Consider the following 24519-nt stretch of genomic DNA (forward strand, 5'->3'; position numbering starts at 1 on the left):
TCCCATTCAGCAGTAGCTTAACGATCTATCCTTTCGAAACGATGGCACATCCTCCAACGCTCTCTCCCGCAATCCCTTCTACTCTCGTTCGTATCTACCGCATCGCCGCGTTACCGTGTCTGGCAATTCTTCGCCATTTCCTTCTTTTCATTTCGCCTTACTCCTTATTCTCTTTTTCCTTTTGCTCCCAGTAGCGATATCCAATTATTCGAGAAGACTTAAACGAGAGAGAAATAGAGATACACGTCGAATGACCTCTTTAACCTCTTTTAATAAAATAGCAATTTGAGATATAAGCTGTATATGAAATACGTGACAAATTTTTATACAAAAACAATGTTATAACGTATGGAAGTTCGGAATGTGAATGAATTGATCATCTAAATAATAATTTTTCGGTATTCTCGTCTCATCTGGTTTTTCTTTTCTCGGTCTTTTGTTTTATAGAGGATTATATTCGGCCAACGACGAATGTTACTAATATCACCCTCCATCCAGGAGGGCTATTAACGAAGGGGTAGTTAATTGCGCGATTGTCTCTCAACGGAGAAGCACAGTATTACGCAGAAATACCCTCGTTCTTCGCCCGGAGTCGTTTATGAATTCACATTGTGGGTAAAACTCGTAGCGCAGATTCAAAAGCGACGAAAGCTCGAAAGCCCTTTTGATATATTGATGCCTTCCATGGCATTAAACGTTTTCAATGTATAATGAGTGTTTTTTATACGCTTATTACATCCTTTAATGCGCGTTTTGCAGAAAGAATCTTCTTTTCTAATGTTTCAGTGGGCATTAAAGCTTAAAGGCATTAGAATTAATTCACATTTGTAAAGAAGAATGGAAAGGACATATAATGACTACCACTCCATTTTGCAACCAGAGTCATTGTCCAGACTACAAATATGTAAATGATCTCTTTCTGCACTCGTTCAATACAAAAGGAATGATAAAGCTCTTCTCAAACTGCAATATTTCGTTTCGTTATATTAATTAATCGGCATCAATCACTCTAACGTAATATTTATTATCACTTTTGTTATATAACCTGTAAACAGTATTTTAAATATCTATTTTTTTCATATTCTTAAAACATAGAAAGATATGTCTTTTATATCCATTTTAAATGGACACGCGATGCCCGAAAAAAATTGAAATTCTGTGACTAAAAAAGTATAACACAACGTCGAAAAATTCATCGCACCAAAATATTATTATTTGAAAATGTCACTTTCAGAGATATTCGGGAATACAAAGAGCCTCTGAAAAATCACAATTTCAAAAATCGGAAAAACAAACAGCACGCTGAAAAACTATAAGAGGAAAACGATTGAGGTAAATACGATTTTTATTTAATAGCATTTCGCGACGGTTCACTCTCGCCCTGTTTTCTCGGCTTTTTAAGGCCATATACGTACAGTTTCAAATATCGAAGGAGTAATATTTCGGCGAGGTGATGAATGTTCCCGGAATTGTCGAAAAACGCACTTAGACTCGTTTTGTCGAGAGAATGGAGCGGTATTTTGATTTTCGATCGACTTTCGTCGCCCGGAAGATTCCCCGAGATATAACGCCGCTCTGCCGTGTTGTATGAAAACAGAAAGCTTAGCGCGAAATATATCGGGTAGCGATATATCTCGAGCGCGCGCGCGCGCGCTCTGCGCAGTTTTTCCGTCGCTTTTAATCCCGCGTACCAGCGATGTGCTATTATTGCCTACAATTCAAGCACACGTTGACAGCCGGCAGTCGATTATTTTCCCCGCGGTGAAACATTCGTGCCGCGCTAACCGTAACCAGCGCGGCGGGGCCCTCTCTCTTTCTCGCGTTCGTTAAACACCGTCCGAATTTATGCTTTATGCGATCTGACAGTGTAACGAGCGTGAGCGAAACTTTATCGGATTACAATCAGAATACCTCCTGCGGCTCCGTTGCTTTCGATTCGATTAAAATCGCCCGCGGCTCCTATTATCAAGACTGGTTCGTCTTTTTTTTTTTCTCTATTTTTTTAATTCTTTTTTTTTTTCGCGGAAGTCGTAACGTGAAAGCAGAAGCACTTTCGTTCGGGGGAGGAGGGGAGGGGGCGGTAACAATTTTGCATTACGCCGAATTGTAAAATTTAATAAATTGTTTGAGGCGATTTTCCCTTTTCAATTTTTAATTTTCCCTTTCAAAGGCAGTTAATTCGATTACGGAGATGTAATTAATATCAAGAGTTTCCTGCCGAGAATATTGTTTATTAGGCGTCGTATTTAAAAATTTACGAAATTCCGCGCGACTCGTGCGTATAATTATTTAGGGTAGCGCCATCCCCTCACATTCGATAATCAATCTGTGATTCGAAATCTCCCCGAGGCCATTGAGAACGTTTGATAAATTCTCCGTCCGACTGAGTGTGTACTTGAGATCATTTCCGCATTAACGTGCAAACGTGTCAGGTTGATACTTCGGCGCGGTTCTCGTGATATATGGCGGTGATTGCGCGGTGAGGAATGGCGTGCTGAAATTCCAACGAAGTTTCGTTAACGATGCGCCACGATGGGGAGTCCGACGCGCAAAGAGCGCAAAGTCATTCGAACAATCTCCCTTTACTATTATCCTTTACATCCTCCAGCTCCCGCGCGTTTTCGAGAGATGTGATTTCACATTTTACAACTCATGCGGCTGAATTATCGTCTTGTGAACGCATTACCTAACAAAATAACAAGTGCTGCATCGTTGCCCCGCTGAAAAAAAAATGATCTTGCAGTCGTAGCGAAAATTGGATCTGGATACGAAAAATTAGCTAAAATGGATAAATGTCTAGCGAGCATTTCAATCGTATATATTTTATATCTAATCGATATAGATGACAGAATTTATATTTGAACAATTTGTCAACTTAGCAAAAAAGTTTCTCTGTATGATGTTCAGTTAGATAACAGTCACTCATACCTGTATAAAAGTGTGATTTGTGGTTATGGGATCTATATTTTCTTGCATATAGATCATATTAGATGTTGCTGTCATAAATCTTACGTACAATAGACAATTTTAGCAGATATAAAAAATAGCGATACATTTTAACTATAACATTTAGATTTCTAGCTGGACCAGCGAAGCTTTTTTTGAGTGCCACTACATACGAATTTTACAATACTTGCTTAATTCAACGAAGCGAACATGAAAGATAAAATAAGACCGATAAAATAACGTTGTCGCGTAATAAAGATTAAGTGAGAAATAAAATGTCATAAAAATTCTCTCGAGAGTATTTTCCTTGCAAAATAAAAAATTTAAGCTTTTATGTTCATTTCTTATATTTCTATTTTTACACAACACACATACACAATTTGTATTCATATATGTGTCTCGAGCAATGTGTAAGCGAGTCACGCAACGGTCGGCCGCACGCGTAACGAGGTAAAGAAAGGGAACGTTTAATTAAAAAATTCCAGGAACAAATTGATTCGTTTCACTACGGTATATTCTCGTAGTTAGACAGAACTATTCAATGCTGCCATCTTTCTAACAACGTCGATCGTGAATAGTCGTTTTTTTTTTAAACTTTTTGCTAAAAACTGTCATATTGCTAAATTACGTGCCAGCCTGCAATTTGGGAAGTGCAGTGCTTGAGGTACAATAGGATCTGGAATGTTCCATATGAACTTTTTCAGTTCTGATAAACTCGCAAAGAGATACGATGTACACCAATATTGCACGCCTGATAAACGATATGTACATTTCATCATTATGAAATAAGCGAGAGGAGAAAAAAATGTAGATTTAACCTTCGATTGTTCAATTCCTCTCGACCTTTTCTCGTTGTTACAGTGCGGGAGATCTGCCGTGCAAGGTCGAAACGAACTGCGAAAACTTGGAAAAGAGCGAAGAATAGCAAAGTTAGTGGCGCGGTATTGATGAAACCGCGCGTAAAGAAGCGGACCTGTTTTGCTCGCCGATGCGAGTTCGCATTCGTGAGTGCATATGCGCGGTTCACGAATGGGAATTGTGTAAGGACCTCGACATAAATCGCTTAAATCTACTAACTCACAAAGAGAGTAAATTCGACGCGCGTTCTCGGCGGGCGCTCAAGATAAATGAAATTCATAAGACGGGGGTGGTATCCTTGAGACGGGACTTTCCCGTGCCGGGGGGGGGTGCGGGATAGTTTTGCGCAAGACGAAGCGAGAGAGAAACCCCGACGGGGTTAGCGTGGGGGTCAGAGGGGGCTCGTGCAACAAGTGACGTTATTAGGTTGGCGCTGGAGGGTTGCAAGGGAGAGAACGGAGCGAATCATAATGCATAACTCTTGCCCCGTCCTTGTCTTACCGCGCGCGCACGGCCATTCAACTTCTGCGGAATTGCTCGTGCCAGCTTAAACTGAATCACCCCCCGAAGACCGAAAATTAGCGGATTCAATGAACCACAATGTGACGCTGTAATTTTTTATAATACTCAACGCTCAGACACTACGATAAAATTTTAGTTTTTATGAACAACAAAATTGATATTAAAAGTTTAGTCGATGCGGGATATAACTGGAAACACATACGTGATTCAACTTTTAAACGTTCAATGTTATCGAAAGTTGAAAGCCTTCTCGTTCAATTAAATTGCAAAAATTCCCTTTGTGGAAATCCGATCGGGGTATTTTGGTCTATCAGAAATTGAATGGGGGAGACAAATGGCGGACTCCCCCGAGGATTTTCGATAAGGAGACCAACAATTCCCACGGCCACATATCGCCCGCCTTAATCTTTCCGATAAGCTCGGGTTATGATAGCCACGGTGAACTTCAAAAGCTCGTTTGTGCTCAGATCGGTGCCAAGTTACGGTCGAGCTCATTCGTCCTTGTCGTCCGATACGGTAATCGGCCGGTTCGAAGACGTGCCCCGTCCTAGGAAAACTAAATTTCCATTCCGTTTCCCGACAGCGGTGGCGAACCGCGAAAAGAGACCACGTCGCCGTAACGGGGAAGACAAAGAGGCTTTATTATACGAAGGAGAACGATGGAAATTGAGAACGGCGAGGGCGGAGATTGGCAAGGATGCTGGGTGTTCCCCTTGGCGTCGAACGGCAAAGACGACTACCTTATATCCGCAGAACTCGGATTATTACCGCTCAAGTCGGTTATCCCGCAGCTTTCCTTTCTTTTTCATTATAAAGGTTGAAATGCATTACCCGCTAATCGCGCGTCGTCATTCGATCCTCTACCTCACGTTATTGTGAACGCAATATAAATTTACTTCGATCACGGCTTATAAGTCGCTCTTTTATTTTAGGAAAAAGGCAAAAAAATCGATTGAAGTGAAATTAGAATTAGTATTTGATCTTTAAGAGTTCTCTATTATCTTCGGATTTCATTTCTCTCGTGACTTTCAGGATCCATTTTTAGCAGCGATAGCGATTGAAGTATGATCCATCCAAGAAGACAGCAATGAAAGTATAGGTATAAAATCTCTAAGTTGCCGATACACCCAATGCTAAGCATCATAAAAATTCAATCTAACCTGAGCGTATAAAGGAAGCTTTTTAGCGTTGAAAGGAGCCTTAAAGCATGATCGAGGAGTATTCTACACATGTAACACGCGGACGCAGGAGCGAGAATAGAAACAGGAGCGACGGAAAAAAGGGAGGGGGAAGGGGGAAAGGAGGAAAAAGAAAAACCGAATGGACGACAGGGACCGCCGTCGTGTCGTCAAGCCGGTCGTCCTTTTTCCGCCTCGCGACCCCCTCTGTCTCTCGGCACTTGATTTCCGTCTTTCCCATTTTCCTCTTTCGCTCCGTATCTTCCGGACACCCTGCTCGTCCCCACCCCCATCTTCATCCCGAGTCCGCCATTTTTGTTTGTATTTCGTAGTGATCGTGGACCGGAAACGGACGTCCGCGCCGTGAAAAATGGCCGCCGTTGCGCTTCCGGTACGGGAACGCGTTCTCCTCTCCCCCCCCTCCCTCTCCTTCCCTCCGCTCGAATCACCCCTCGTGGCTCTCTGTCCTGAATTCTACTACCGACGCCCTCGTCCCAGGCGAAACGCGTTTTATCCGACCGACCCCCGTCGGTGTGTTCTACCGTTTCTGCTCTTTACCACTGTCCTATCCGACTTTGGCCATCGACCTGCACCCGAACCGTGACCATTTGACGCAACGCGCTACATGTGTTCCTGACGTCGTGCAAACCAAGCGTTTTATCATAGTTCCGTGAGCCGTCCCAGTCACAGTGTGATTGTAGTAATTGTCTCTCGACACTTCCGCGAGCTCTGCTATTATCGCTGCGCTGAGAGAATTCCAATATACCGTGATCATCGTTATACAACTTGAACGAATAATAAAGCAATTGTAATCACGAAAGTAGAATCACGTCTATTTCGGGAATATACGTAGATAATAATTAGCGAATTAGAAACTCGCGTTTGTTTAATTTAATTCTCCCCCCTTAATTCTGCACCGTTCAAATTATTTTTATCGATCGATCGATCGACAGAGATTTCGAGTCGAGAGCTCATGTCTTCTAATCTCGTTGCGTTTCAGGAAAGTCTCAAGAATGTGTTGAGCTGATTCTGCCCGGATATATCAGGATTTTGGGAATGGATTCGACATTATTGCTGCTTCTACTGACCGGTAAGTTTATAAAATACTATGCTCCTCGAGTAATTTGAAAGTAATTTGAAAGAAGCATCGTTCTTTGGTATTCCTCGTTGACTGTTGGGATCGTTAACGTAGACTTTAGAATTTTAGATGAACTTTCCCATGCAGAGACTATATCTAAAAGTCTCGACAGAACTTTGGCACCAAGTCCCACTTATTATAAACTTCGGTCCGGCAACACTCTCCTTTTGCAACAATGAATTATATCGCAATGTCGAGGGAATAAAACAACCCACAAATTGCTACTAGGAATTTCTCTCTCGGCCTTATTTTACAGTTAATAAAACTGTTTCATATTTATATAAAAGAAGTAGAATTGTTTATAAATACGAAAAAAAGTTTCGTTCATTCGTCCGTTCGTTCAGTAACCATATCATGAATTGTTCAACGAATTGTTCAATTGTGACAAAATTGTTTTTGCTGTATCGCTTTGCGGTATGAAGAGAGGTACCTTTGTGCCATATCGCGTGAGAACTGAAAGCTTTGTATTATCTATCAAAACCTAAACGAAGTTTTCAGGAGATACAATATCGATACGGCCGGTAGATCGGTGACACGAGAACTAACGATATCACGTCGTCTTTGAATGAGTCTCTGAATGGGGTGCGCGAATTGAACCGCCGCGTATTTCTACCAATATTCCACTCTCCAAGCACGCGGGAGGTATGTAGAGGACAGAATAAAATTCACAGTCTCCACCGAAGCGAGAAACGTTTGGGGAAAGTGACTTCGATTTGACGCTCCGTAAACTTGCAGAATAACCCGGCTCTTGCCTGAGGCCAACCGTGGAGAGAAAGACGAAAAACGCGCCCGTTCGCGGCGGGCATCTACATGCGCGCACCACCCGTGGTCCACGGTCGATGACCACGTGGAAGGTAGGAGCGAATGCTGAGCGAGAACGAATACGAGAGCGGGAGCGGGAAAAACAGAGTGGAGGAAAAAAGAAAGGAATACGTTTGGTTTGGCAGTGGGCGGTGGGCGTCGAACTCGGGACATCGCGCGCGGATGACGAGTAATCGATCACGAGCACTCTGCCAACACTACGTGGCGAAGAGCACGGTGGTTCTCATTCGACACGAAGTGGAGAAATTTACTCCCTCGATATAAAACGTCAATTTGCCATTTTCGTAAAGTGTAAAGTGCGTGCGAGGGCCGCGAGGGATGTTGGCGCGATGTGGGAATCGCGCGAAATGAGAAGAGGAATCAGGGCGATTAGTTCGGACATCACGGGAGATATGTGTCGGAGATTCCCTGGGGTGACTCGCTCGCGGAGTACAAATACGTCTTTTCTCGTTGATAATAAGAGACGACTCTCGACACGTCGAGAATTAGTTTCGATGAAATTCGATACCTGTCGGTCGAGCGTCGAGAGAGAGAGCTCGTCGGAGAAGAGCCGGCCGTCGGAAGCTGTCGCGTAAATCCCCGAGCATAGCTGAGAGCCATGCGCCGGAGATATTTGCGGACGAGTTCGTAATGCTTTCGCGAAAAATACAGAAACCCCCGGCTGGCAACCCGTCCCCCCTCGAACCCAGTTACCCCGGCCGTCCCTGTATCGATTTCTGTCCGATGGAGTATCGCGATACTCGCCCTCTCACCACCTCTCGCGCTCCTCTCCATCCCCGATCGCCTCTCTTTGTGACTCGTCCTCTTCGTCTCCCTCCCCCCTCCCTCCCACTCGTCCTCCCATCAGCCCCTGACTGAATCCCTCTTTCGCGTCCGCGTGTCCCTGCATCGCGATTTTCAATACCGTGCCCGCACGTGAAGCAAGGGTAGACATCCGCGAGATAGATCATTACTTTGAGATCGAATGTTCTCCTTCCCTCCCGACCGTACACTTACGCAATTTAACATTGGTTCCTCTTAATCTCAGAATGCTCGATCTTAAACCCAAAATTTATAACAATAAGAAAAAAAGGAAATAATTATAGAACATTTGTTACAGGTAGCATAATAAAATAGATTGAATTCTGTCAACTTGTAAAAATACTTAACACAGAGAATTTTTGTTTAAAAAATAAAACGAGAGAAAGAAAGAGAGAGAGAGAGAGAGAGAGAGAGAGAGAGAGAGAGAGAGAGAGAGATGTGAAAATCTGTCGTTGATAATCTTTTGCAAACGCGGATTAATCTCATGCAATCGTTATAGGCTAGCTACGCACCGAAATGATAATGTAAAATGGATGCAACGCGACTAAAATCCAGAGTACGAGAGAGAAAGGGAGAAGGGGGACAGAGAGAGAGAAAGAGAGAGATCGCATAAAACTACGTAACAATACGTGCACATAAATGTGTATGACCTCCCCGTCCCTTCTGCTCACACTACTCATTTATCACTGCATCCGGAATGGCGCGAATCGTTCACCAGTTGGATGGAATTATTTATCTCGAAATGAAGGCTACGTTCGCGGTGAGCCGGGGCAGGTTGGATAGACGGCATGACATGGATGTCCTGATTTTTGTTTTATCGTTGAAAGATACAGCGGCCGTTATAACATCCACCGACTAACACGTTCGCTTGGGGTCATCGACGATCGGTGACCGACCGATATTCTATCGTAATGGATCAAATAAATGGCGATGAATAACAACATGGTTTTGCTTTAGATTGACGTAAAAATGTGTAATATTTCTTTTCCTCGTTTTTTTTTTCCCTCCCTCCCGGACATCCCCGGAGAGGCAACCCAGTTATTGACGCTGATGTATATCAACGCGAATCAAATCTAGATTGATAAAGTGCAAACGCTACGGAATAATTTTTGTGGAGAAATATGTAAAAAAATTAAGAGGAAAATATATTCTGTAAAAAGTCTTGAGAAATTATAATATCGATAATATCGACGTAACATTATTATATTTCGCCGGTGATCGGAGATTGAATGTGGTATATTTCTGACAACACGATTTACACGTCACTGTAAATGGATTGCGCGATCCACCCCGTGTATGCAACGATAACTTTATCGCGGAAGTTCATTCTATCGGTACTCGAAAATCGTGCCAATGAATGTTCTTGACAAAAAGCTCTTACTCATACGTAGCTCTAATGCTTTCATTTCTATTATCCTTTGGACTCGCTTTTCTCTTTTATCATCCTTCTCTTTTTCTTCGTTTCGGAACGTTGGGTACGGTGCGAGTCCTCGTTACAAAGCATTGTAGATTAAATTTATCACGAATGCGGAAATCCGATGAAAGATACCGCGGATTACCGTCGTGAACATTATATTAAACCCCATTATGCCGTGGGGGAGGGAAGAGACCCGTTTCTCTTCTGTCCGGCATGTCACTAATGTTTTTGATGTTATTTATACAACGCAACTGTCATGCGGATGGAAAAATCGCATCTCGCGCGAAACATACACGCTTCTCTGTGTTTTACTCGAAAAAAAAAATCCCCCGGAAAATACATGTCAAATAGTTTCGACGCATCTAGTTACGTTGTAAAAGCGAACGGAGCGGGTTGCATTTTGACCATTCGATTTCGACAAAATCGATTTCGGAGCAACGGTCGCGCCATCGGCCACCGTGCCACACCGCACTCGTGACGTCGGAATTTTAGCGAGCCGTGGGGACCGCAGGGCGCGTTGCCAGGGGCGCTAAAATATATGCTTAATATTTACTCCAGACCGCATGGCGAAACGTATGGCTGCCAGGCATAACAAATTTCATTATTAAGGACACTGACGGTCAAATGGCGTTTTCAGGGACACTGGCAGCGAATATTGGCCACGATAATGTCGAAAACGTAGGGCGAACGGTTAACGAATGATCGCTAAATTTATGCTTATTGTTACGCGGTAGAGCAATAATTGTATTTCTTCAAAAATAAAGTTAGCACGTATTATTAGCTTTTAATGATTGCGCAATAATGGGTTGAAACGATTATTCATTTGAAAGCGTAGCGGTGGTGGATTTATTCTGTTGGTATTTTTTAAGCAACGCGAAAAGATCGAATCATTTACTAATTATCTAATAATGTTCTTTATCTGGTCATTTATTGATACATTTCTATCCTACTTCTGATTATTCTCGTTTCGTACGAACTGAAAAGCAAATTTGATTGTGAAAATCGATATCAGATGCCACCAATATGGGATCACCATCCAATAGGATACGATAATCAAATAGCGAAATTGGCGACTATGGAAGTGAAATTTTGACACCTATAAGTATTAAGTAAATGCTGAAGTACCAATACATATTTTCAATTATTCAATTATTCAATCTGCAGTATGCACCGTTATTTGTGCACAAAAATAAAAAATGAATTGCATTACATTATTGTGAGAATGCACGATTAATTAAGGAACAGAACGTAATAATAATAATCAATAATAAAATATCGTCACGTTAGTCAAAAACGTCTATTCGAATGCAATTCGTACCAATTGTTTTAAAATTATTTATAACTTGTTATTGCTGCAATTTCATATCACGTATATTTATTCATTTTTTTAATGCAACGATTCCTGTTTAACTAGTGTATATTTTTTTATTCTTTCTTTTTTATTCTTTCAGAGTGAAATTTCCTTTTCCTTATACAGGATATAGTACACGATTATGTATTCATTAATTGCAATTAAGTAGTTAGAATTATAAAGCTACACGGTCTTGACACGTACGTTATTATATATAAAATATTTCTACTTTCAGCACGGATATCGACGGTAAACACGCATTAACGTATAATTTGTATAATAGCAGCGGTGATTACATTAAAAGCTTATTTTACGAACATGTATATTTAATTACTGTAACACGGAAATGGAGAAGCGTATGCGTCCTGCAAGATATAAACTGCGAATGAAAAAATTGGCTTCTAATTTAAAAGCCCTTTTGATTTGCGCGAAACGTTTCGGATCGATTATCCCCCCCCCCTCCCTCCCGTCCTCCCGATACATACGCGACGGTAATTATTATTCGGTATTATTCGCGAATGGAGCAATGCGCGTGTCTTCCGATATCGATCGATATTTATCGGATTACAACAGTCGCATCACGCTGAAAACTAATTTCACGCGCGGCATTACTATTACGTTGATTCGATTTCGACTTTTCCTCGTCATCTCGCGACGAGATTCCCCCACATTCTTTACTTCCTATTTTCCAGTACGAATCGCGTTACTCGCATTCATGAGTTTTTGCACACCATTGTTTTAAAGCCCCGGAAAAGCAATATATCTAGTTTGTTAAATTCTCGTTTTGTTTGCGGCGGGAAATGAATTTTTACAAAGCAATTCCGAAACAAAGATATCTTCTTTTTTTAACAAAAAAAAAAAGAAAAGAGAATGAAAAAAAAAACAAATTGTCGGAACTCTTTAAAATTAGAGCTATCGGTAATTGAATTAATTTTTCATACGGAAAGATACACAGGTATCTCTTCTGGAGATATAACTTGAAACATAGATATAACTTGAAACTATTACGTATTAATCGACTAACGGATGTCTGTGAAAAAGTTCTCGAGTTAGATACACGTTAAGAATTAAAAACTGTCCTGTGTTAAAGAGCTCCTCTCGATCTCAATGAGAGGAATCGAGAGAAATATATAATTTCGGCTCGCAAGGGGGAAGAGGGTTAATAATAATTTCGCGTTCTGATGGCGCGCGCACGACGTATGTATGTACACCAAGACATTTCCCGCGTTACGTGTCAGCGTTTCGCAATTCGAAACGCATTTTCCTCGCGATGTATCCGTCATACGTCGTTCTCGCATCTAATCCATCACGGTGCGGCAACCGCGTTAGGCAGCGCGTCGCCACGTCGGCGCAAATGCTCGTTATTGCACGTTAAAGTTCGTTCTGGCTGTCAGCACGACAACACAGCAAACGTGTTGGGGGCTTGCGAGCCGTGCCGCGCCAACGTGACGACGACAACGGCTACGTGAGCGCGGGTGAGCGTCGTGGTGCCAGAAAATTGATAATCGCGGGTGCGATAACCTCGAGTGCGCGCGAAGAAAACATTTGCGAGACAGCCAGCCGTTCTCGACTCGACGACGTGTGCGCCGTCGCGTCGCCTCGCGTCGCCTCGCGTCGCCTCGCGTCGCGTTGCATCGCGTCGCGTCGTTGCCGCTTGCAGAAATATGTGGACGCGCCGCTCTCTGAATGATAAACTCTTATCACGAAACGTGAATTCGAAAGGAGCGGAGCTCCTCACGCCGAAAGAGATATTAAATCGTTTCTGAATAGACGACGGGAACGAATTTTAATGTAAGGAGAAACTATGTAATAATTTTAGAAAAGAAAGTGGTTTCATGGACACTCATTTACATTTTGGAATACAGTGTACAATTATTTTGTTAGTAATTAAGAATCTTTTTAAGAACTTAATGATTTATCAAAGTATTATTCGATAGATTCTAAATTCAAAAGTATGAAATATTTGTTACATTGAATATTATTTATAAAAATATAACGATATTGCGTAACGAGTTGAAGAGAAACAAGAGTAATATGAGGAACTATAAAAATAAATTGAAAAAATTGGCTTTGTTCAAAAGAGATATATTTATTAAAATATGTATTTTTGTTATTTGTTATAAAGTAAAAAGTTTGATATAAAATTTGATATAAAATATTTTTTTATAAAATTATATATTTAGCTAAAATAAATTGTTAGAAAGAACTACAATATAATCACAAAGTTTTAAAATAGATAGAGATAAATGCTGATTTACTTCAATTAGAAGATAGATGCCAAGAGAATAGTTTTAACAATATAAGACTTTCAGACTTTCAGGTTTTTAAATTTGCTAACTAAACTTAAATTATTATCAAAGAATTATTTTAATATGAAAATCTTAAAAGTAGCCAGCGCGCTTAGAGGATCTCATTCATCTCAACAAAATATTATGCTATTGTTTAATTTTGCGGAGTTCCGTAAGAAAGATACCGTAAATAACCGAATAAAATGTAAACTAATAAGAAAATATTCAAGCGTTACATACATTCATGTAATAATACGCTCAAGATTAAAGGAATGAGAAAATATGTGTAATTAAATGCTAAAATATACCTTGGAAAAGTTTCGAAATGTTCAAAAGTAAAAACGCTTTATGACAAATGTCGCCTATTGTGCACTGGCATATTAGCGCCATTGCATAATAGCGGGCTACTAAACAAATAATTCTATAAATAATTACTAGAATTCGTCACCTAATAACAGATATATTACGAATGGCCATAATACCTACGCAACCCACATTCTCCTCTATTGTTAAGAATATATATATAAAAATTATTGTTCACAATATTGTATCAGCAATATATCGAAGCGTTATCAAAAAATTCAGATGGTTCGATGTAAAAATCGAGTTGTGCGAGAATCTACGTAATCTTGACTTCTCGTTTCATTTTTTTTTCTTTTTTTCATTTTATTAATTTTCTTATTATTTTTTTTTACGAGAGTCGAAATTCGATATTTCGAAATGAGACGAGCTTGACCTGCACCTTGCGAACTCTAAGCATCTTCCTACTTTCGCGTAGACGTGTCACGCGAGATGCTGGTACACCAATACCCAGCAGACATTCTACGCGCGCCGACGAGCTGCAATATCAAGCTACTGGCACAATTCGAATTCCTGCAGTCCGTAACTCAAGAACGCCACTTTTTCGCTCTCGCTCTATAAATTGCCAAAGCCAGTTTCGAGCGCTTACTAAACACACATCCTACCTCGCGCAGAAATATACGACGCGAAATAAAAATACAAATTCACATTTTTAGCGTTTCTTATCGGCACAGAGGCCGATAAGAAACGAGGGGGAATTGTAAGATAAGGCGGATCCGAATCTTAATAGATGAATGCCATTGAGAGGTGGAATAATAAATCGCGTTAAAGATGCCGTTCAAAATTAATGGGGGCTATCCATCGCGAGGGGGAAGATTGATGAAACCGACCGTAAATCTCATTAATGATTTATTCGGTTGCCCACCCGCGATACTCGCTCTGTATGTATGTACGTGTGGCCCGAGCACGTACCTACAACGTCGCTACTATTTCGATTCTATCCCCGAAGTCGAGTTTCCTAACGTTTCTGCAGTTTGTAAGCGTTGTTCGTTCGGCGGCGCGTGTGCCGCGACAAGAATCGCATTTCCCGCATACGATTCGCGAATACATTTCCCCGGCATATATACGTACGTGTACAAGTGTGTGTGTGTGTGTGTGTGTTTATGTGTATGCGCGCGCACACAAATGCGAGGGTGGTCGTGCCCCACGTTATCTTCCGAATGCACGTGTCGCGACCGTGGAAGTGCTTTGGCGAAGGTAACGCAATAACGTTCGATTATTGGTAGTCACGGATGCGGGGGGGTGGCAGAGAGATACGGCGACGGGAGGAGGGGGAGGGGGGGGGAAGAGGGAGGGCGGATGGACGGGGAGCGGTATCGGTGGTCCAATGGTCGTATATCAAAGCTTCTCGGTGCGCATTTTGCGCCCCTTTTCCGTGCGATTCTCCGCCGCTCTTTCCGAGAGCTTTGCCTTTCGGCGCTCGGCGCAGAAGCTGCGGCCGGTATCAAAAGCTCACGGTTCGCGGCGTGCCCCAAAAAACCATCGACCGCATTCAAATAAACGCGCACGTCTAGTGCTTATATCCAGAAAATGGATAAGGGGAGACGCGATCTGCCAGCACTAATAATCACGCAATTCTTCAAACGCAAATCGTCCGCTACGTTTGTTCCGATCGACTCCAGAGTTCCATCTCGTTCGCGATGTGCGATGTGTCAGATTAAATGCGTCACCGAATCAAATATTTGCATCGCGCCGCCCCTTTCTAATCATATTTAGATTTTATGTTTTTATTTTTATGTATATTATATTTTATATATTCCAAGAAAATGAATTTAATTGCGATTTTAAAAATTCGACCTTTATATGCTAGAATAATGTAAATATTATCTCTCTCTTATTTGATTATTTTTATTACAAATAATTTTAAACCTTATAGCATTTAGTTACTATGAGATGATAGTTATATTATTGGAAAAATTATATAAAAAAATTAATTAATGATAAATATATCACATGATATAATATTATGCCACTATTATTATGTCATTATTATATATGCATATTATTACTATTATGCCACTCTATTAAATTCTTAATCGCGTTGTCCAAAAATGTTTTTATTTAAATTATGTATATTTGCGTATACATAATAAATTGAATAATTGTACATACCTCAAGATTAAATATCTATTACATATTACTCTTAATTTATTTATATTCTATTTTAAGATAACAGACCTATGAAATATATAATCTATCACTTTTATTGTTACGCTGTCAATTTGATGTACATATACATACATGTATATCAACGTCCATCTCATAGATTACATAGATCCATTATCCGAAATTAAAATGAAAGATAATCTCATTGATGTGCGATGCGTGGAGGCGTAGTTGCAAATATGTTGAATTATAAAATATAGATATTGTACCTAAAGTAAAACATTCTCCGAAATAAATGTTTACAAGAATGATTATTATATTAGGTTTAATTATAAATGACTATTTCTATAATTATTGAATGAAATAATAAATTTTACTCTATATTCCTGTCATTTGATACTCTGTTACGCCTCTTCCTCTCGGTTTTCTCTCTTTGGACGCAACATTCATTCGCAAAACACAATCAATCATTATCACACGCATATTAATGAGCAGAATACGATATTCGCATGACACTTCAAATGGCACTCCCGATGTCAATCGCACGCGATGCGCATTTGATTACATCGTGATAGAAAAATAACACGAAAAAACTACGATCGCACGAAGCTACGATACGTTGTTTCCTTATTGCTATTATTTTCTAACTCGCTCATCTTGTTACATCGAAACGAAATTTGTAAGATATTTATTACAGGAGTTAATTAAACACGCAGATTGATTATTGCTAACTTTGTAGAGAATAATCGCATTTAGCTTTTTTAGCATTTATCGCGATCGCATTTCAAAAAGAATAACGCATCAACAAATAAAATCTGCTACTTAAAGTGTCTACATTATGTGAATGTAAGTGAAATAGTCATACAACATAGAATATGCATTGTATTATTATATATACATATACAATAATATTAGTATGTACTACGAATGGCAAATGTACAAGTAAACTGGTAAAGTTTTTAATATATTACAAAATAAATATACCATTAATAAAATAATATTCCAAATATTCAATTTGGATGTGTATTTCAAAATGACTACTAATAAGAAGAATTGAAGATCTTTTCTTAGTTAAATCCAATTTGATCTAAATATTCCAAATATATGAAATATATTCAATTTGATTGAATTAAATTCTTAATTAAGGACATTATATTACATATTAATAGATATATGAAACTTTCCTTAAGATTCCTTATTATAGATAAGAAAAGGGAAATAAAAATAACTGTTTATATTTTACATATGACTGTATGTATCATATTTTTTTAAATTTTCAATATTATTTGTATATAAAATCAAGCTTTATTTGTTTTTCTAGAGAATGAAAATTTAAATTGCAAAAGAAATGATAGCAACGGAGCAAGTCAGAGACGGGATATTCAAGTTTGAGTTAAATCAGTGAAAAATAAATAAATTTCGAATTTAAACAGCATTAAGGAAATATTTGTTTGTAATTATCACAAAACAATAATTTATTATTCTTATTTTTTATTGATTTTAATCATGCAAATTTCATTAGCTGTTGCCTCGATATATTTTCGAATCTGCTAATTATAATCGTGCATTATTAGTTGTAAAATATTCGTAGAGAATGATTATTTATTTTTGGTATTTATTACAATCATGTTTTAAGTGATCATGTTTTAGTGTTTAAGTGACGAATTACGCGTCACTACCCGTTCGTTCGAGATTCGGTAGGCAAGTGATAGTTTGACGACATTTCGTAACATCGCATCAAATATTTAAACAAATTGATTTCGGTATAAAAGTTAAATGTTGTTTAAAATAACGTTTAATCTTATTTGAGAAAACTTTAGAGAATAAAAGTATTCTTTTATTCTTGTACATAAATCTAAAGTAAGATGTTAAAATTAATGAGAAAATTTTTAAATTGATATATTGATAACTATATGCAATATTGTGTATACAACGTATTATTAATATCAAATTTTAATTATTACACGTGTTATTTAATTTCTTGCTTTAATGATATTCGATTAGTTGATATCTAACAATTTTTAAAAAATTATTAAAACTCTTACTTTAAAAAAATGTATTTTTTATTTAATTTAAAAACTACGTAAATTAATATTTTTACTTTAATTTCTAAATTTTTATTCAAGAAAGTAAAATTGTAAAGTAAAATTGTATAATTCTAAAAAATTAGATTGATATGTTGCAATTTAATTTTATGACTTTTCTTATTCATTAAAAGTATTAATAAAAAAAAATTATAATTTCATCAAAATAAAAAACTAAAAAAATAAAAAATTAGAAAAATAATAATAAAGGTATCAAAGATTCTTATAAAATATTAAAGCAACAATTTATCAAATATTTCGCGCAATTTATTTGTTTGAAATAAAAACCGGAGCAATGGAAAATGTAAATTATAAATTATCGTTTCACAATATTTATAGCGATAATTAGCCTCTTAACAATGTTTGAATTCAAATATGTATCCCGTATCATACTTTGAACTTTTGATTTAAAAGTTCAAAACTCCGTCCCTCTTCAGGGACGTTTAAAGTTAGAAAGTAAAAACTTTAATACCACGCAATTTCAAGTGACATAAATATTACATCTGCCACCATATGACGGGATTTCTTTCTTTTCTTGTTGGGGGATTCTGTGATAAATATTTATTCACCGTATTGTTCTATAAAAGTAAATGTACGCGTGCAAGTATTTCTAAAGAAATTAAACATAATGTTTTTATCGTTTTTTTGCGTTTGATAAATCACCAGATCATGTTATTTGAGTAACCATATGTTATATCGATCAAGTATTGATAATTGTTTTAATAAAATAAATAAAGCATTTAAGATTTATTTTGAAATACTCGTTATTGAATATTTTATTTAAAATTAGAGCTACGATCTCTCTGTTTTTGTGTAACGTTGGGAGCCACTGAGACATTTGAGCAAATGGCGGAGCCGTTTCCGAGTTAAAAAAACACAATAATTCTCTTGAAAAATATTATACTTCTCAATTAACTTTTGCGAATGACGATTTAATTTTGCGCATGTTAATGGTGACTCAAAACGGACGTCTGGCGTGATCTATTTATTTATTTAAACCTAACAAAAATTACACAACAAATTATCATGTTGCGATACTAAAATGATTATCGGCATTTCGAATGTATCTCGCAACACGACTCGAATTTTTCGCCAAGTCAATGTAATTTGCTTATCGTTCTCAGATCGCGAGCGCGGAATCACGTACAAGTCGTCGTATCATGTAATTCAAGTAATTTAAAATGCAGGTCGCGCGTGCGATTAACGCTGGGAATGCCGCACAAAGTGCCGTGCAATTATCCTATTTCGATGATTAGTACGTGCGATCGAATAATTAGCGGTGTTTTCACGAGTAGGTGTTGCGTGAGCGCGACGAAGAAACCTAAGAGGAGGGGAAAGAGAGATAGTCTCATAGGCGAGATGAGAGAAACGAGAATGAATTATCTTTTACAATTATCGAATACACTTCACGTCGATCTCGAAACAGAACAAGTTGCCACTAAATTCTCTGTGTCATCGTCAGATTTTTCAGAGCGACGGTTGTAAACACAGGCGTCAAAGCTTGCGAGTTTATGACATTTTAGAACTAGCTTAGTAAGCATTGCCGCGCAAAATTCCGCGAAGATGGGCGTGGGGCGAGACGACGGTGTCGATTTCACCGGCGAAGTTTATCGGTAAACCGAAGTTCACTGCTAATTTCTCGTCCCGCCACACCTCAAAGTGCGCTTTAATTGCGTTAGACGGGAAGTAAATTACATTAGATTGTCAGCCCTCGAGGATGTAAGATCCGATGCTGGCGGCTGATTGCAGCTTTCGTGTGCTTAGCTGCTGACGTTCAACTTCATTTTCCGTAAAGTGGATTGAGAAATAAGATCCGCGATTAATTAAGGACGTACGGGCGAACACTTGTCCGGATATTTTCCGATTATATTTCCTGTGATTATATTCTAATGACCGTGGCGAATAAACGAGAATAAAAACGAGAAAAGGGATTACGCGTGTAAAACGCAACGTGTGAAATAAAAGCGGCGCACATTTCATATATATATATATATATATATATATATATATATATGTATGTATGTGTGTGTGTGTGTGTGTGTGTGTGTGTGTGTGTGTGTGTGTGTGTGTGTGTGTGTGTGTGTGTGTGTGTGTGTGTGTGTGACATTAAATTCGATTATAATTGGGAACGTTTAATCCTTTTTGCTAAACCAATTTTTCGGATAATCCGTGATTCCGGGAAAAAAATATTTAGGATGAAATTACTCCGTATTGGACGGTGTGATTTATTTTTCACAGAATAAAACTATCAAAAATGTACATAATGCGCGCGTATGTCCGTTTCAGAAATCACAACATTTTCTTTCTTGTTGATATAATATTATAACATTGTTCGTGCGCTGTGTGGATTTTCAATAAAGCTGATAGTAATGTGCATACCTAAACCAGCGAACGACCTATAATCACGGCACACTCGTAAACGGTAAAGCAAGTAAATAATGCAAATGCAAAACCGTTAATGCGTGCATTGAAAAACAGATGCATTTCGAATTTTGTCCCGCGTACGTTAAACATTATAAATATGTGATATGTTGCTCGTAGTTAATACTCCGCGTGTTCTTCCTATCCTTTTTAAATCCCCGCTGCGTGCTATTTCAAATAATCAATCGCACATTAATAATGTGATTGTGCTTGGAGCACCTAAGCCTACGTGTTAAAAGCATTGTCGAGTTAACCGAAGGGATATAACGGGCGGCATGCGCGAGGGCTACGCGGGGGGTAATATTAAAATTTAAAATCTCATATGTTTGTCTTGCGAAAGTGGAGCGAAGTAGCACTTTCCATCGGGAGCCGGCCGCGTATTTCAATTTCGCAGACAGCGAAACGTATCAAATAAATCTCAAATTCTCGCGTTCGAGGGCCCTAGAGCAGAGTACACTTTTCTTGCTTATCGATGCATACGCGTGCGTATGTCGGCATGTTGGAAAACCGGGTCAAAAACAGTTTGACTATCCCCTCGAACATGTTATGACGCCACTCGAAAAACGCTTTGAAAATACGATGCCTATATTCTTCATCTCGTGTCACGCGCGGCTGTCGAACCCTAGCCCTATGCATTTTTCTTGCATTTAGTAGTTGGTACAGCTCAGACGTGATCGTGAGATAACCGAGTGCTATTATCGCGAAAATGTTTAAGAAGTTTCGTCTCGGGAAACTCAATAACACTATCGCGCTCAATATCGCGCACGAGAATAAACGCGATAAATAATCTTTTCGAATTTTTTATCTCGAGAGAGAGAGAGAGGAGAGAGAGAGAGAGAGAGAGAGAGAGAGAGAGAGAGAGATGCGACCTAAATATGATTTAAAATTTATTTTCTTTTCCTTGTTTTTTTTTTCAATTTTTCTGAATAATCGTCATCTCACATTCACATTGCTAAATCCTTTTTTTTTTCGTAACCTCCTCTTAAACGAATGTTGAAAATGACTACGGTGAAAGCAATAGATTTTCGTGATCTCATAAGCACTGTGAAAGCACATATTTGGATATTGCAATTATAATATTGGTGTTAGGGATTTAAGTAAGTCACTTCGTATTAATGCGTTTGAGGACTTTTTCGCCGCGGGGAAGAGGGCGGAGGGTAAATCGAGGGATGGACGATCAGTCGGTGGGAAGGGTTATGGAGGAAAAGGATGATGGAGAGAGTCGCATGGGGCAGCGGCATAATCGGCTTACACTATAACAGCCTGACGAGCGCGTGAACGGACGAGCGGATTTGATCCCAAAAGCCCCAATACCTGGAAAGCTTCGATATAACCCCTTTCTCTTCTGCTCGCATGCCACTCCGCTCGACTTCACGAACGAATGGAACGGAACGTGATGCGCAAATTCGTTTGAGTCTCGCGAACGAAGCTGTCGGCAGCGAGCTATGCGAGATGTTTTGCGTGTGTGTATCCGTGTGTGTGTGTGTGTGTGTGTGTGTGTGTGTGTGTGTGTATGTGTGTGTGTGTGTGTGTGTGTGTGTGTGTGTGTGTATGCGCGATGTAATTAATTGAACCGTTGTCGTTAACGTTGGATTATTACTTGCCGGTGGAAAAGCCGGGTCTGATACCTCTAAGATGGAAATCAGCTCGTCTCCTGATAAAATGGATTTTATCCTTCTTGCGGGAAAACCTCCCTTTTCGCGACAGCATTCCTCCCGATTCAGCGCTATCAGTCAAAGCAAATTTTATGCAAAAGCAAATCACAATGCAACAGACGTCCCATTTTATCTCGCATTTCGCAAGCTAAACGATTTCATGAAAGAAACATTTTATGACAACGTGATAGACGTATATGCTTGATGCATGACTCAAACAAGATTGTAAAAATATACAAAAAGAAGTTTCATTGAAGATCGATTTATCAATTTTAAAAGAAAAAATTTCGCATAGTCTAAGAGATCTTGGGGTGTTTCACAAAAAAATCACTTTTGTTTAAAGATTTTATTTAAAATTCTAGAGATAATTAAATTATTTTCTTAGCGAAATTGCTTTTCTTTCTCGCAATCAGAAAACTTCAGAAGCAGATTTTAAAATAAACGTGTTACCTTTTTCTTGCGTACTCATTTACGTCGCAATCTTTTGCTACTTCGCCGATGTCACAGACATTCGCTTTGACTTACAACTGCGTGTCAACGCGTGGAAGAATAACGCGACAAGATTTCTGGAGAGGTAAAAAGGAAAGCTAAATGTTCTCTCAACGCGAGAGAAATGAGAGAGGAGAAAGTACAAAAGTACAAAAGACGTAAATGAGGAGAGTAAAACTTTTTTCAAATTTGATTAGCGAAATGCACGAGCTACAAAGAATGCCTATTGCAACTTGGCGAGATGAGAGTCCCTAATCTAAAATTTCATTATCGATTATGCGCAAAATCCTTCGCTTTTTTTTCACTTCTGCTTCATTGTCGATGTAGAATTAAAGGCGAAACCACGTTTGACCACGTCACATTCAATGTTACTATTACGATACTATTCAATACTAATCGATCTTTATAGTTCAAAGCGCAATATTGTATTAAAATGCACTTAACATTTGTAATGTACTATCAATAATGTTTCTAAAAACATATCATGTATGAATAATATAATAAAATAAAAATAAGTTTAAAAATAAGTAACATTTTTCCTGTAAATAAAAATAAAATTGAGCACGTTAACAAATTTGAAACACGTTATAGATATAGAATTTCGCAATAATCATGCATTTTTTCTGTCACATAGAAAGTCATATTCTTGTAAAGACTGAAAAGAAAAAAAGTTGATCGCGATAGCATTAGCAAAAAAATATCTAATCTATAAAAGCGAACAAAGGTTCGCGTTCTCATCTGGAAGTTTGTGTTCTCACTCTCCTCCATTTATTTCCCCTTTACTGTCTCTCTGATAAAGCTTATCGGAAGAAGCTCGATGCCGATGTTGAGAAACACGGCTGAATAGGAAAGGGCGAGGAAGAATTCTTAGTCGCCAAATGCGATCGAGCGAGCGCAAATACAGGAGCGTGGCCTGGAAACAAAGAGGGAACTGCAATAAAAAACTTATTAAAGAGGTCTGGATCGGCAAAGTCTCGGTAAATATTTGAGCGGTCTTTAAACCGCCAACCTCTAAACCATTACGATGAGGCTATAGCCTCCTTCCAGCTACCCCTCTGCTCTCAACGTTTCTCCTCTTTTTTTTTCCCGAGTCTCTCTCACTTCGCTGCTTCTTTATGAGCTCGCATTACGCCTCGTCAAGACGTAGTCGTATCTTATTTCCGCCTTCACGTTTATCCTGAGTAATGTCAATTGCGAACATTGCGTGCAAGGGTAATTATACCTGGAAAAACTTCAGTGACAAAGACGCATACATGTACAAACTCGACGAAGACAATTACGCCGTCTCGCATCGTGAAATATGCGATTCATATAATAGCAATATGCGACACGTATTTTGTAGTACAAAACAATTATTTTACATCATTATAAAAATCATAGATTTTTTTTTCCGTGCATAGATTTCGTGAAATGGAGTAAAAAATAATATGAAACAACCGAAAGAAAATAATTTTGTAGAAGCCTGAAATAAGCACACCATGAGAGACGCAACCACGTGCGGGTCTCACACGATAAATACATTAGATCGAATCGCGAACTAAGCGATTTCAAACTTTGCAATTTACATGTCGCCCTTGCATATTGAGACAATAGAAATGCGTTCGTCTACCGTATGCCATTCCCCCTTTTTCTCTTAGCAGTATCGTTTTACGATCTCATTGAGACCCTTGCGTGACACTCGAAACGCTCGCACAAACCCGTGGCTCGAACATTATTTCGATGACTTCGAATCTGCGTCGGTAGAAAGATATTGTCGAGAGAAATATTGTTTCCGCAATATCAAAGTACTTATCGTTTCGAGTGTATCGTAGATGCAGAACATTGTTCCTCGTCGTTTATCGAAGCTGAAGTCGAGATTTGTTAGCTCTTTCTCTTTAATTCTTTCTTATGGGTACGTAAGACCTCACAAATATGCTTATATTCTACATTTACTTCGCGAGATTTTCGTCAAACTTGAAGAACATGTTCTTTGAGATTGGAAACGAAAAGAAAACTTGTCCAAGAAAAACTTTTTTAATTGGATGTAACTTTCTCTCTCTCTCTCTCTCTCTCTCTCTCTCTCTCTCTCTCTCTCTCTCTCTCT

At 38.8% G+C, this 24519-nt stretch overlaps 1 protein-coding gene across 8 annotated transcripts in view; it reads left to right on the forward strand.

Moving 5' to 3' along the window:
- Dscam3 (Down syndrome cell adhesion molecule 3) overlaps positions 1-24519 on the forward strand; it is a 106943-nt gene that overhangs the window by 44788 nt on the left and 37636 nt on the right. For 7 of the 8 annotated variants that reach the window (XR_016139432.1, XM_089077724.1, XM_089077722.1 and 4 more), the window contains exon 2: positions 6505-6594. Coding sequence is in view for 7 of the 8 variants with exons in the window: in XM_089077724.1 (XP_088933850.1) it covers positions 6561-6594 (34 nt within the window). In the remaining variant the exon portion in view is untranslated. Of the gene's footprint in view, positions 1-1294; positions 1333-6504; positions 6595-24519 lie in introns of those variants that run through there. The other variant, XM_089077720.1, reaches the window with a different exon arrangement.

This window comes from Pogonomyrmex barbatus, unplaced genomic scaffold (genome assembly GCF_055798465.1).
Source record: "Pogonomyrmex barbatus isolate J1 unplaced genomic scaffold, ASM5579846v1 scaffold20, whole genome shotgun sequence".
NCBI lineage: Eukaryota > Metazoa > Arthropoda > Insecta > Hymenoptera > Formicidae > Pogonomyrmex > Pogonomyrmex barbatus.